General features: G+C 46.3%; 1 protein-coding gene across 1 annotated transcript; it reads right to left on the bottom strand.

Moving 5' to 3' along the window:
• Positions 1-1,611: 1,611 nt before the first annotated feature.
• LOC117872170 (olfactory receptor 51G2-like) lies at positions 1,612-2,547 on the bottom strand. The gene has a single exon (XM_034760365.1). It carries the CDS (start codon positions 2,545-2,547, stop codon positions 1,612-1,614), a length of 936 nt encoding a protein of 311 aa, XP_034616256.1.
• Positions 2,548-14,535: the final 11,988 nt, after the last annotated feature.

Here is a 14,535-nt window from a genome sequence, read left to right as displayed (position 1 = left end):
TTAGGAATAAAGCAACAACTACATATCCCCTATCATCCTCAATCATCAGGGACAGTAGAAAGGATGTCAAGTATCAAAGGGGTAGCCTTGTTAGTCTGGATCTGTAAAAGCAGCAAAGAGTCCTGTGGCACCTTATAGACTAACAGACGCATTGGAGCATGAGCTTTCGTGGGTGAATACCCACTTCTTCGGATGCATGTAGTGGAAATTTCCAGAGGCAGGTATAAATATGCAAGCAAGAGAGAGTCAGGCTAGAGATAACGAGGTTAGTTCAATCAGGGAGGATGAGGCCCTCTTCTAGCAGTTGAGGTGTCAACACCAAGGGAGGAGAAACTGCTTTTGTAGTTGGCTAGCCATTCACAATCTTTGTTTAATCCAGAGCTGATGGTGTCAGCTCCCAAATTCCCTGTAGTGTCGATCCACACCTGCTCATGGGCAGAGCCCACTTTTCATTGTTGGGGGACTGAGGAGGTCCTTAGCCCACCCTTGCTATGAGGCTGCGCCCCCTGACTGGGACAGGTGGAGGCTCTGGGGTTCCCCAGAGCAGCACATGGTCCCTGGGCTCCTCTTACCACAGCCTGGCTCTGACATCCAGCCTGGTCAGTGGGCAGGGCTTCAGAGAAGAGAAGGAGCAGGAGGTGGGAGTTAGGGGGGAAGAAGTGGGCCATGGGTGAGGCAATGGAGCAGGTGGGGCTGCATATGTCCTGCTTTTTCCTTTTGAGAAGGTGGTCACCCTACACTGAGAGGGTTGTGCTCAGACTGGAGCTAGCTGTGACTCTGTTGGGGAGCTGAGTCCCTTTTCTACCCCTTTGCATTGCTGGGGCACCAGAAACGGAGGGGAGGGGAATATGGGCCCGAGTCTCTTGCTAGGGCTCCTGTGTGTCAGACCCTCACTCACACAGGTGTGAAATGGACTCAGCAGGTGTGTGGTGTGCAGAGCCATCAGTGGGGTTCAGGGGGTGTTACCTGAATGGCTTCTCCTGGTGCTCCAGTGTTAATCATGTCTCTGACACGACTCAGTCACAAGCACCTGGCTGGGGGTGTAGGGGAAGGGTGGGTGTCCGTACCCCTTGAATAGCTCCTGAACACAGCTGGTGCAGCCCCCATGGATCACGCAGCAATCAAGAACACTCAGGAAGGGCCAGGACTGTGACTGCAGAACAGCTCTGCCGCTGATTTCATGGCCCATGGATGCTTAACCAGGGACGGGACTGTGACAGGCCAGGTGTAATGGGAAACAACACCCACATCCCTTCTCATAGTGACTTTATTCACAGGAATTCTGAGGCTGGAGCAGCCACCAATATGGCTCTTTAGGGGCCAACATCCCACCAATCCCCTGGCTTTCCACGAACACAGTCACTTTGTAAATGCTGCTGCCTGGCTTGGTCTCCTTCCCCCAGTCCACTGTCCTCCCTCAACAGCGGGTGGGGATGGCCCCTCTACCATAGCTTCAGGTCTTAGACCCTGTATGAGCCTCTCTCTACAAAGTAGAGATCAGTAGCTCATGTCATCACAGATAGAAGGGTCAAAGGTTGGAATAAGTCATCGTGTCCGGAGTTTCTTGATTCCTATGCCACCAGCACTGGGGCAGGGTGCTAAACTGACCCTTCACTTCACGAACACCCTGATTATCCTCGAACGAAGGTGTTTGCTTTTCACGCTGTATACGATTGGGTTCATCAGAGGAGGAACCAGTAGGTAGACATAGCCCAAGACAATCTGAAGCAAGGGAGAAGAGCTCTTCCAGAATCTGTGTATGACAGTCAGGCTGAACTCTGGAGTGTAGAAGACCAGGACAGCGCAGAGGTGGGAGACGCAGGTGTTCAGGGCCCTGAGGCACTTTGTGGGGGATGTGATTCTCAGCACTGCTTTGAGGATCATCACATAAGACAGAAAGATGAGCAGTGAGTCCAACCCCACCGTTATGACTGTAATAAAAAAGCCATAGATGTTGTTGACTGTGATGTCCGAACAAACCAGCTTCATGACGTCCTGGTGCAGGCAGTAGGAATGGGACAGGACATTGGCTCGAAAGAATCGGAACCGTTTCAGGAGAAAGGGGAGTGGAAATATTACTACCACCGCTCTTAGCACAAACACCAGTCCCATCTTGGCTACTCTTGGCAGGGTTAAGATGGAAGTATATCTCAGCGGGTTACAGATTGCGATGAAGCGGTCAAAGGCCATCAACAAGAGCACAGAGGATTCAATGAATTGCAGAGAGTGGATGAAGAACATCTGGGCAAAACAAGCATCGAGGCTGATCTCTCTAGAGTTAAACAAGAATAGGCCCAGTATCGTTGGTATGGTTGCGATCAATAAGCCAAGGTCTGTGATGGCCAACATGGAAAGGAAAATGTACATGGGCTCATGGAGGCTTGGATCTGTTTTTATAATGAATAGAATGACTGAATTTCCTACTATTGAAATAACATACACTAAGCAGAAGGGAATAGAGATCCAGAGATGGACATCTTCCTTCCCACGTATCCCGGTGAGAAGGAACACTGCAGGTGTGAATTTGGTGTCATTGACAGCTGACATACCGTACTGGGCAGGTCCGAGAAGTTTTGAACTTTCCTTCCTGAAAGGAAAAAGAACAAGAGACTACGTGATATTTAACGAGACATCTTTATGCTCTCAGTGGAATCCTAGAGTCTCCCAAGTGCTCAAGGAAGATCAGAAAAAACATAGACTTGGATTTACACCCCCAATACGATATACCAATAGGAAGATAGGCACTGCCAGACTGGATCAGACCTGCAGTCCTGCCAGCCCAGTATCCAGTGGCCAGTTCCAGATGCTTCAGGGGAAGGTGGAAGAATCCCTGCAATAGGGAGCTATGAGATAAACTGCTCTAAGGGAAAGTTTCCCCCTGACACCCACTAGTTAGACATATTTTGTGATGTAAATCCAGTCCCTCTTTGAATCCTGCTAATCCCTTGGCCCCATTGATATCTTGTGGCTCAGAGTTCCACAGCCTATTTGAGCACTGTGTGATTTTACAATCATGACATTCACACAGACACTCTTTCTGGCCCTCCACTTCTAAGTGTGGCCCACTGTATCATGATATGTGTGTACACATATGGCAAGTGCATGGTGAGAATGGTCATTGTGTTTATCTGTCCTGCATTCATAAACGTGTCTCATTGCCTCATTATATACATTTTTTTAAAATTTTCTCTGCTCCTGCAAGTTCAAATTATGCCACCGCCTCTTTGCAGCACATGAGATAAATTTTCAGGGTCTGGAATTCAATAACGGCATCACTCCAGATTTAAATGTGTAAATTAGATCAGAACCAGGCTCTATTCATTTTCCCTTACCAAATGTTCCCGATGATACCCTCTGACCCCCAAGAATCCCTCCAAGAGAAGCTGAAGTGCTTTGCCTGGCCAGCGTTGACCAGGGGTGAAAGTAAAATACAGCTCTTACTGGGAGCAGACCCACTCTGCCCCCCCAGAAGGGGTGGGGCCTCAGATGGAAGGGGCGGGGCTAGGGGTGGAAGTAAGTTACCTTTCTTACCCGTACAGTCCAAACACAAGCAACCCGCCTCTCCTACATACTTCATGGATCCCTCCCATTGCATGACTTAGCTATAGAAGATAAAGCTACTATTACTACTACCAGTACTGTCTATAATAAAACTTTACTACTGGAATAAGCCTGAAAAACTGAAAACTCACTGTCACATTTTTCTCCTTTTCCTCCCTCCTCCTCCTCCAGCCAGACTGCCAAGGGGTTAGGCTTCACCTTCCCCCGACCCCACCACTCAGAAGGGGCTGCAGCGGCTCCCCTCTAGCTTGTAGCAGGGAGCAGTGGGACTGGCTGAGGGAGAAGCCTCCCCAGGTAGCCTGCTGCCGGCATAGGAACCGTTTAAACTCAGCTGATCTGAACTGCGGGTCTATTTTGGCATCCTTGTTAATTTCACTCGCGGTTGTGGGGGTGTGTGTGACCAAAGCCGGGGCAGTTCTTTTCTTAAGAATCTTAAGATCACCTCATCGAGGGGGCAGAAAAGAACTGCCCCGGCTTTGGTTATCCCCCACCCCCCAACAACCCTGAGTGAAATTAACAAGGATGCCAGAAATAGCCCCGAATCCCACGGTTCAGGCCACGGAGTGAACAGCTAAGTTTAAACGGTTCCTATGCAGGCAGCAGGCTACCTGGGCAGGCTTCTCCCTCAGCCAGTCCCCTGCTCCCCGCTACAAGCTAGAGGGGAGCCGCTGCAGCCCCCGCTGAGTGGGAGGGTCGGGTGAACCAGAGCCTAGCCTCCTCGAGCAGCCTGGCTGGAGGAGGAAAGGGAGAGAAACAACAAACAAATGTGACAGTGAGTTTTCCCTTTCCAAGCTTTTATTAGCTTTGAGTTTGAACTTTTTGTTATGCAGCCAAAAGAGGTGAAAGGAAGCCAGTACTGAATGCTCCACTTATTTGCTGGTACACTACTGCACCTTTTTTTACCGGTACTCCGTACCGAGCCGTACCGGCTTACTTTCACCTCTGGCATTGACTGAATCCAGAGAGTTCGATCATCCTAAAGGCTCCCCTTCATCCTCACAGGACCCGCATCCTCTCCCCATGCAAGGGATTGTAGTTATCTGGTAAGTTACAAGCTAAAATGGACAGTTACTTCAACTGGATGGGGGAGGGGTTGGCATCACAAATGGGTGAATAGTGCAAACACTAGGTTTGCACTAATATCCAGCTGAGTGTGCAAGTTACTTCAGCCATGCTTGTGTAACAGGTGATGGAGGTAAATTACATAAAGAAAACACTATTACACTCCCTTTTCCTGCACCTCAGCTCTACTCTTTGCTGAAACACAGACCAGCGGTTCTGGTCTCTCGGGACTTTTTGGAAAGTCTTGCACAAGTCTTGCAGACTTATTGAGTGCATGATTCTGAATGTAAGTATTACAACTGGCTTCTGCTCAGTTACCAGGAGACAGTATCATACAACTGTTCACTGAACAAAGAGTTAATAGCACAAACCCATTGCAAACTGTATGTGGAGCACTTCTGAAATACTTTCTAAAGCAAAAGCCATTTAGTAGTAAAGTTACCCCTGCTCCTTCCTGTAGCAATTCCAACAACTCTGCTGCTGGCTGTCAATATGCATACACGTCATGAACATTTTGCTTGTAATATTTATAATACAATGAAAACTTTTGGCATAACATTTACACCGCCGCACTTTGGCACACACATGTCAACAACAGGTACCAAACCAGACGGACCTATTGGGCAGCCACAGTGCTCACTGCTACAGCCACAGTGGGTTGTAGCCCAGGGCCCAGTCTGAGGTTGGGAGAATGGCAGGATTCCGCCCCATGAGAAAGAAGGCTACGAATCCTGACATTTGGCCCTCAGAAACCAGAGAAGGGAAAGAGATGAACATAACCCTGTAACTCGGAGGGGTATCTTCAGGGCAGAAGTGCTGGAGCCTTCAGCCAGTCAGGAAACAGAAATATGCCCACAGAGCAATGCAGCTCTGAATTCCTGCATCCACAATCAAGTCAAAGAATAAAATTGTTGAAAATGCATTTGTGATTAAATTTCCAGCAGCAAATACATGTGCTGCAATTTGGGAACTAGTCACTGATATTCCGTGGGGTCTCCTCTCGCTCAGCCCCTGGCAGGATCGGGCCCAGAGCACAAGGCACCTCTAAAAATGGGACCTCTTGAGAAATTGGTACTCAGGGCATCAGGCTTTTAACACTCCACGCTTGCTTTGAATGTCAGATTTTTGTATACCTTAAATTACTCACCATGGAGCGTGGGCAGGTATAGTGAAGGGGCTCCCAAGCTACCTAGCGCTACCTGCCCTCCAGCCCCGTCACTGAGTCACCCCGACGGCCCAGCTGAGTCCTCTGCCGCTGCACAGAACATCTGCAAATGGAAACAGCTTGCAGCCTTTCCCCTTCACTGTGCATTGTAAAGCTAGTGAAACTTGCCAATGTACCCAATTCCTGCTAGAAGGGGAGCCGCTGACACCAGAGGTCTTCACCTTAAAGGACAAACAATCATTGGAGAGGTTGCAAAGGCAGCAGGCAGTATCTGGTCAGATAGGGAGGTAACTGTCTTTATGAAGCATGTTCGCAATGTCCCTTAGGGGTCACCTGATCATTAGGGAAACTCAGCTGCTTGTCTTCATGTGCACCGGCTTTAAACCCCGTGAGAACCAACGACAAAGTGCAGGAGGCGAAATCATAGGGGATGTGTGCTGATGCTACCCGACTGGACTGCAGAACCAGCCCTGCTGCAGGGTCTCTTGCTGGAATTGGCTACCTCGAGGGCGGCCGAGTGGTAACGATGATGCCATAATTGCTGAAATAAAATAAAATAGAAGAATAATATTAATATAGGAACAGATTTCTCCGCAACAGCCCCCTTTCCTGCATTACAAACCCAGGGTTCTGACCAGAGAAGAAAGAATTCACAAGGCTCCGTACATGGAAATTTCCCTCAGATCATTTCAGGACAGGAGGTCCTTTCCCTTCTCCCTGAAGAATGAAAAGGGGGGACCCAGGATTCAGGAATCCCCAAAGTTATGCCCCGATCTCAGTGATCCATTGGGCGCTAGGCCCACTCACTCACAATCTCTGGGCCTCCCCAACTGCTCTAGGACCCTCTCCAGCTCCCTGGTAGCTCACCAGAGATGTGCTCCCAGGGCCTGTCAAAACAGCCCACAGAGATCGGTAGAGCGGTTGGTGTAGCTGAAGGGCACAAATCCTCAGCCATAGACTGGTTGGGAGGTTTTGACCTTTCCATACCCAGAGTGCCGCCATAGACTCCACCAGTGCAGCCTTCATTTATGTTACGAGGGAGAAGCAGATGAAAAGTCCCAATTTCTCTTGGGGATCCAGGCAGTTGCAGCTGGCCAGTATCGTGGCAGTTGAAATTTTAGAGAAAAATGATCCATTTTCTATGAAAACGCACCCCAGAGAATGGATAAAAAGGAAACATTTTAGTTTGGGTCATACTGTTTTATGGGGGGGGGGAGGGATAATGGGGGGACATCTAGGTTTTCCAGCCCAGCTCTAGCTTGAACCATGAGCCTCTGTCCCTCATGCTACAGGATCACACACCTAGGTGGCAGCACTAGCCCCCATTCGTCTATCACAACGCTATTCTCAGGTCACATGGGTTTCATGAATACAGGACATAGACACTCAGAGAGAGAGAGAGCAATAGACTACTTTCATGTGTGAAATGAAGTTCCATTTCCATGAATACTCATGCATTTGACTTTGAAATCCACTTCCTGCAAATCCTCATCGTGCCTGAATAACAGAACTGGGGTCCCCTGGAGAGTGAGAGGTCAGGGAATAAATATTCTCTATACTGATCCCAAAGCCTGTTGCCACTCTGGATACAGGCCACAGACTGACAGAACAGAACCTGCAGAGCCAACTATTAACCCAGGGACAGAGGAACTACTAGACTTTTGTTTGCTGACAAGTGACTGAACGAGGGCTGAGACGCTGCGATCTTTTCAGGTTCTGAAGAAATCCAGATAAGAGACGCTACATTTAAGTCCCACTTTAACCTAAGAAATCATCTCTGAAAGATGATCAGAGGGGAACGAGTGGGTTTACATGTGTGTGTCAAAATACAAATGTGTAAATGTTAGGCCAAAACTTTTCATTATAATACAAATATTGCAAACCAAACTTTCATGACATGCCTGTATATTGAAAGCCAACAGTAGAGTTGTTGGAATCTCTACAGGAAGGAGCAGTGGTAACTTTACTGCTTAATGGCTTTTGCTTTAGAAAGTATTTCAGTAGTACTCCAAATAGTGTTTGCAATGGGCTTGAGCTATTAACTCTTTGTTCAGTGAACAGCTGTATGATACAGTCTCCTGGTAATTGACCAGAAGCTGTTTCTAACTTTTACATTCAGGGTCATGAACAAAATCCCTCTGCAATGCCTGTGCAAGACTTTCCAAAAAGTCCTGACAGAATAGAACCGCCAGTGAGTGATTCAGCAAAGAGTAGAGCTAAGGTGCAGGAAAGGGGAGTGTAATAGTGGTTCTATATCATTGTGATGGGTTGGATCACAGAAGCCCCTTGGGAATTGTCACCTGATGTGCCAAGACTACCTCTGAGCCCGTTTTCCCTGGCAGTTTGGGACTTCAGTGCCCTGCCTGGTTTGAGCCAGACACACTAGCCTGCTGCAAACTCAGCCCCAGGTCTGAACAACATCCCCCAAAAGCTTTAGGCTTAACTTAAAACAGCTTGAGAAGTGTTCCTGTCTACAGCACTCAGATGCCCAGCTCCCAATGGGAGGTACTAATGGGTTCCAAACCCCAAATAAATCTGTTTTACCCTGTATAAAGCTTACACAGGTAAACTCATAAATTGTTCGCCCTCTATAACACTGGTAGAGAGATATGCACAGCTGTTTGCCCTCCCTCCCCCCTTCCCAGGTATTAATACATACTCTGGGTTAATTAATAAGTAACAAGTGATTTTATTAAATATAAAAAATAGGATTTAAGTGGTTCCAAATAATAACAGAACAAAGTGAATTAACAAGCAAAATAAAATAAAATATGCAAGTCTAAGCCTAGTACAGTAAGAAAGTGATTACAGATGAAATCTCAGACTCAGAGATATTCCAATAAGTTTCTTTTACAGACTAGCCTCCTTCTAGTCTGGGTCCAGCAATCACTCACACCTCCGTGGTTACTGTCGTTTGTTCCAGTTTCTTTCGGGGATCCTTTGGGGGTGCAGAGGCTACCTCTTGATCCAGCTGAAGACAAAATGGAGGGGTTTCCGAGGGGCTTAAATAGACTTTCTCTTGTGGGTTGAGACCCCCTCCTCTCTGCTATGCAAGCTGGAGTTTTGGAGTCACATGGGCAGTCACATGTCCATGCATGACTCAGAACTTTACAGGTAGCAGCCATTGTTCACATGCTACCTTGAATGCCCCCAGGTAGACTTCTTATGTGAATTGGAGTCTTCCAAGGTTCCATTGTCTGTTAAGTGTTTCTTGATTGGGCACTTAACTTGCAAATTTCTTTCTTAAGAAACTGACCAAATGCCTTACTAAGGCAACTTAAAATCAAACAAGTACAAAGCCAATATTCATAACTTTGAATACAAAAATGATACATGCATACAAATAGGATGAATATATTCAGTAGATCATAACCTTTGCAGGGATATGTTACATGGTATATGTTGCATAAAACATATTCAAGTCATGCCATATTTACATTTATAAGCATATTTCCATAAAGCATTATTGGGTGCAACGTCACAATCATTTTCCAATTTTTCAAAAACATCCTGAATGGCTGGTCTGTGTTTCAGCAAAGTCTAGCGCTGTGGTGCAGTAAAGGGGTGTGTGATGCTTGGCTAGAAAGGGTTAAACATCTTGCAAAATAAATAACCCACAGAAGACATATGGGGAGATGATGTTTGTGTTTTGTGTATTTATATATGTATGAATAGCGTGGAAAATGTAATCAACAGTCCCTGTGTATGCTGTGTTCTGATCATTCAGAGGTCAAAAGAACATCCTATCGTGTAAATAAATTGTAAACACAGGATATCTCAGTATTGAACTCTCTTTGAAATGTCCTGTGAATGGCCTTATGTTACTTTGTATAGCTAAGTAATGGTGATGGACCTCCTTCAAAGTCATCCTAATTCCCTTTTGTTCCCTGAGGAACTCCAACTTGTCAAAAGACATGAACTTGTATAAAAGATCCTTAGGTCCTGATTCTGTCATCTCAGATCTGCTTAGACGTCATCAGGGGAAGTTTGAGTTGCAAGACTGAGGTCCCAGTTATACTGGGACGCCCTGAATATGAGATTTGGACATTGGACTCCGACCTATGAACTGAATTCTAAAGGAACTCTTTGCAACTACGAAGCTCACTATCTCTGCTGTGAATCTGCACGTCAATGAATTGAACTAATGTCTGGATGTATAGAGATATTTTAACCGGACTCTCTCTCTTTTGTTTTTTAATCAATTTTAGTTTAGTTAATGAGTGTCTGTCTGATATCTCAGAAATAAATCTGGCATTAGATAAGGCTCAGGGAAATGTTTCTCTAGAGCAAATTAAAGTTGGTGATCAGGTTGAAGCCCTAACTGAGGAAGGAAAGGGGACAGTCTTGGTGAGTGATGAATTGCTGCCTAGTAAAGCTTGGGGAAGTCAGCCTGACCCAGGTAAATGTCATGTGCTTAAAGTAGCTCATGTTTGTGGAAAACAGCAATTGACCTGTTAAGGGAGGGAAAGGCAAAGAGAGTTTAGATGAGCCTAGGCAGCCTTCAGAGCTGATGGCTTTGTCTAATCAGCAGTTTGGGAAGGGAAAGAGAGTGGAACATGCGTATCCCTATATCTTACCTGTTGCCAGTGTGGAGAATTGTCACAGTGAAGGAAATGTGCCTGTGTCTGTTAGAGGTAATGACTGGCCCATGAAGGGAGCTATCCCAATCTCCAAGCAATTGTCCTTGAACAGCCATGTGTGCTGGGACAAGGGAAAGGATATCCCAAGTTGTTTGCCTGTTAAAGGGGAATGTTTCCCCAGCTCGAGGTCCTTTCAGCTGAGTGTGACCCCCTCATTTGGGACAGGTTAAGCACAGTTCTCCTCACCTTTGTTCATACAATAAAGAAAATAACATTGATAACAACATTTCACTACCCCTGCATTCAGTACGACAATGATTTGTAACCCAGTACCAGCCAAAATAGATCACTTTGAGCAACACCACTATCTGCTGGATATCTAGGCAGACTAGGTGTGTTCATGTGAATACCGTTTGCTTCTGAAGTCTCTTCCACTCCCAGCTAGCCGTCAGGGGGAACACATTCAGACCCTGCTTACAAAGGCTTATGCACCGAACAATATGCCAGGGTCACATGCCATGGAAGAGGATTGGGCTCATTGACCCAGGTGGTTGCTTCCAGGCCTATGTCCATATGGGTCACATTTGCCCATTTTGTATCACACCGGGAGCTCATATGGAGTTGCTTGCCAACTCTGACCCTGCTCTGCGCCCTGGATGATGGATTTGCCCCTCCATAGATTCGGGAGAAAGCACGACTCAGCGTTATCATCTGGAAAAGGAATTGTTCTTGGGCTCCTGTTTAGTGATGTGACAGGAGTTTAATTCCCTGGGTTTCTGGTAATCTCAGCATGCTGAGCTGCTACGCTGCCAGCTGCTCCCTCCCCAGCCCCTAGCCCCAGAGAGGAAGGATGGTTCAGGGGTTAAAGTGCTGGCCTGGGACTCAAACGAACTGGCTTCAGTTCCAGGCTCTTCCACAGACTTCATCTGTGACCTTGGGCAACTCACTAAATCCCTCTGTGCCTCAACAATATATATTTTAATATGGCTCAATGTAAAGGTTACACCTGGGAACAAGGGAGGCAGGCCATCCTTGCCAGATGGGGGACCCAATCCTGGGAAGCACTGACTCTGAAAAAGACTTCCAGGTCAGTGGTCTGCTATGGCTGAAAAACCCAGTGTAATCCAGGATGTATAACCCAGGGAATCTCGAGTAGGAGCAGAGAGGCTATTTTACATGGGTATTTGGCACAGGTGGGAGCACTGCTGGAATATTGTGTCCTCATAGACTCATAGACTCATAGACTTTAAGGTCAGAAGGGACCATTATGATCATCTGGTCTGACCCCCTGCATGTTGCAGGCCATAAAACCGTCCCTACCCCTTCCCTGGACTCTGATGTTGAAGTCCCCAATCCTGTTTTAGGTGACTTCAATTGGCAGAAACCCTCCTGCTAGAGATCCCTGCCCCATGCTGCGGAGGAAGGCGAAAAACCTCCAGAGGCTCAGCCAATCTGCCCTGGAGGAAAATTCCTTCCCGACCCCAAATATGGCGATCAGTAAGACCCCGAGCATATAGGCAAGAGTCTCCAGCCTGACCCCTGTCAGCCATTATACAATTTACCTACCATTTCTTGGTTTTCCTTGACTACTATGTTTTACCATTAAACCATTCCCTCCATAAATTTATCTAACTTAATCTTAAAACCAGACAGGTCCGTCGCCCCCACCGTTTCCCTCGGAAGGCCGTTCCAATATTTCACCCCTCTGACGGTCAGAAACCTGCGTCTAATTTCAAGCCTGAACCTCCCCACGGCCAGTTTATATCCATTCGTTCTCGTATCCACATTAGTACTAAGCTGGAATAATTCTTCTCCCTCCCTCGTATTAATCCCTCTAATATAGTTAAAGATAGCAATCATATCCCCCCTCAGCCTTCGCTTTGTCAGACTAAACAACCCAAGCTCCTCTAGTCTCTTTTCATACGACAGGTTTTCCATTCCTCTGATCATCCTAGTGGCCCTTCTCTGCACCCGTTCCAGTTTAAGTTCATCTTTTTTAAACATGGGAGACCAGAACTGCACACAGTACTCCAAATGAGGTCTCACCAGCGCCTTGTACAACGGAAGCAGGACCTCCTTATCCCTACTAGATATACCTCGCCTAATGCATCCCAAGACAGCATTGGCTTTTTTCACCGCCACGTCGCATTGTCGACTCATAGTCATCCTGCGGTCTACCAGGACCCCTAGGTCCTTCTCCTCTTCCGTTACTTCTAACCAATGCGTCCCCATCTTGTAACTAAAATTTTTATTAGTCATCCCCAAATGCATCACCTTACACTTTTTACTATTAAATTTCATCCTATTCCTGATACTCCAATTCACAAGCTCATTCAAGTCTCCCTGCAGGATATCCCTATCCTCCTCCGAATTTACAACGCCTCCCACCTTCGTATCATCCGCAAACTTTATCAGCCCACTCCTGCAATCGGTCCCGAGGTCAGTTATAAATAAATTAAATAAAATGGGTCCCAAAACCGAACCTTGAGGCACTCCACTAGTAACCTCCCTCCAACCCGACAGTTCACCCTTTAATACGACCCGCTGCATTCTCCCCATTAACCAATTCCTTATCCACCTCTGGATTTTCATATCGATCCCCATGTTTTTCAGTTTAACCAATAATTCCTCATGGGGTACAGTATCAAACGCTTTACTGAAATCCAGGTATATTAGGTCCACCGCATTTCCCTTATCTAATAAATCCGTTACTTTCTCAAAGAAGGAGATCAGATTCGTTTGGCACGATCTGCCCTTCGTAAAACCATGTTGTAATTTATCGCAATTGCCACTAACCTCCAGGTCCTCAACTAGTTTCTCTTTCAGAATTTTCTCTAACACCTTGCACACTACAGATGTTAAACTAACAGGCCTGTAGTTACCCGGATCACTTTTTTTCCCTTTCTTGAAAATAGGAACCACATTAGCTATTCTCCAGTCTAACGGGACCACCCCCGAGTTTACAGATACATTAAATATTATCGCTAACGGGCCTGCTATTTCCCGCGCCAATTCCTTCAATATTCTCGGATGAAAATCGTCCGGTCCTCCCGACTTAGCCCCATTAAGGCATTCAAGTTTTGTTTCTACCTCGGATACGGTAATCCCCCATCCTGAATGCCCCTCTGTAGTGATGCTAGCATCCCTAATACCTTCATTGGCCTCATTAAACACCGATGCAAAATATTCATTGAGATATTGCGCCATGCCTAGATTGTCTTTAATCTCCTCTCCGGCAATAGTCTTCAGCGGTCCCACTACTTCTTTCTTTGCTTTCTTCCTATTTATGTGGCTGTAAAACCTCTTACTATTGCTTTTAATTCCCCTCGCTAGGTCCAACTCTACACGGCCTTTGGCCTTTCTCACTCTATCTCTACATTCTCTGACTTCGCTAAGGTAAGTTTCTTTACTAATCCCTCCCCTCTTCCACTCTTTGTACGCTTTCTGTTTCTTCCTAATCGCCCCTTTGAGTCGGTCGCTCATCCAGCTCGGTCTAAATCTCCTGCTTTGTAATCTTTTTCCCTTTTTTGGAATGCAGGCCTCCGACAGCTCATGCATCTTTAACTTGAAGTAATCCCAGGCTTCTTCTGCCTTTAGATCCATTAATACGTTTGCCCAATCCACTTCCCTTACCAGTCCCCTTAATTTGTTAAAATTGGCCTTTTTAAAATTATAAACCCTAGTCTTTGACTTAATTCTGTTACTCCTCCCATGTATTTTAAACCGAATTAGTTCATGATCACTGGAGCCCAAATTGTCCCCCACTACCACTTCCTCAACGAGGTCCTCACTACTTACCAGAATCAAATCTAAAATGGCCTCCCCCCTCGTCGGTTCAGCTACCACTTGATGAAGGAATTGATCAGCAAGCACATCTAGGAACATCTGAGCCCTATTATTACTACTAGCGTTTGTGCCCCAATCTATATCTGGGAAGTTAAAGTCCCCCATAATTACACAGTTTCTATTAGTAATTACTTCTCTAAACACATTAAATAGTTCCTTATCCATATCCTGGGTCGATCCCGGCGGTCTATAGCACACTCCAAGCACTATCCCCGGAGAGGCTCTAGTAGTCCTATTACCCAGTGTGAGTATTGCCCAGACGGACTCTGTGTTATCTAATCCATCAACTATTATTTCTTTACAGCTTATTTCACTATTGAC

Source organism: Trachemys scripta, chromosome 1 (genome assembly GCF_013100865.1).
Source record: "Trachemys scripta elegans isolate TJP31775 chromosome 1, CAS_Tse_1.0, whole genome shotgun sequence".
Classification (NCBI taxonomy): domain Eukaryota; kingdom Metazoa; phylum Chordata; order Testudines; family Emydidae; genus Trachemys; species Trachemys scripta.
Note: the sequence above shows the minus strand (reverse complement) of the source record. Positions and strands in the feature narration are given on the sequence as shown.

Excerpts from the sequence above, each read along its gene's own strand:
- LOC117872170 (XM_034760365.1), bottom strand. The coding sequence starts at position 2,547 with ATGTCAGCTGTCAATGACACCAAATTCACACCTGCAGTGTTCCTTCTC.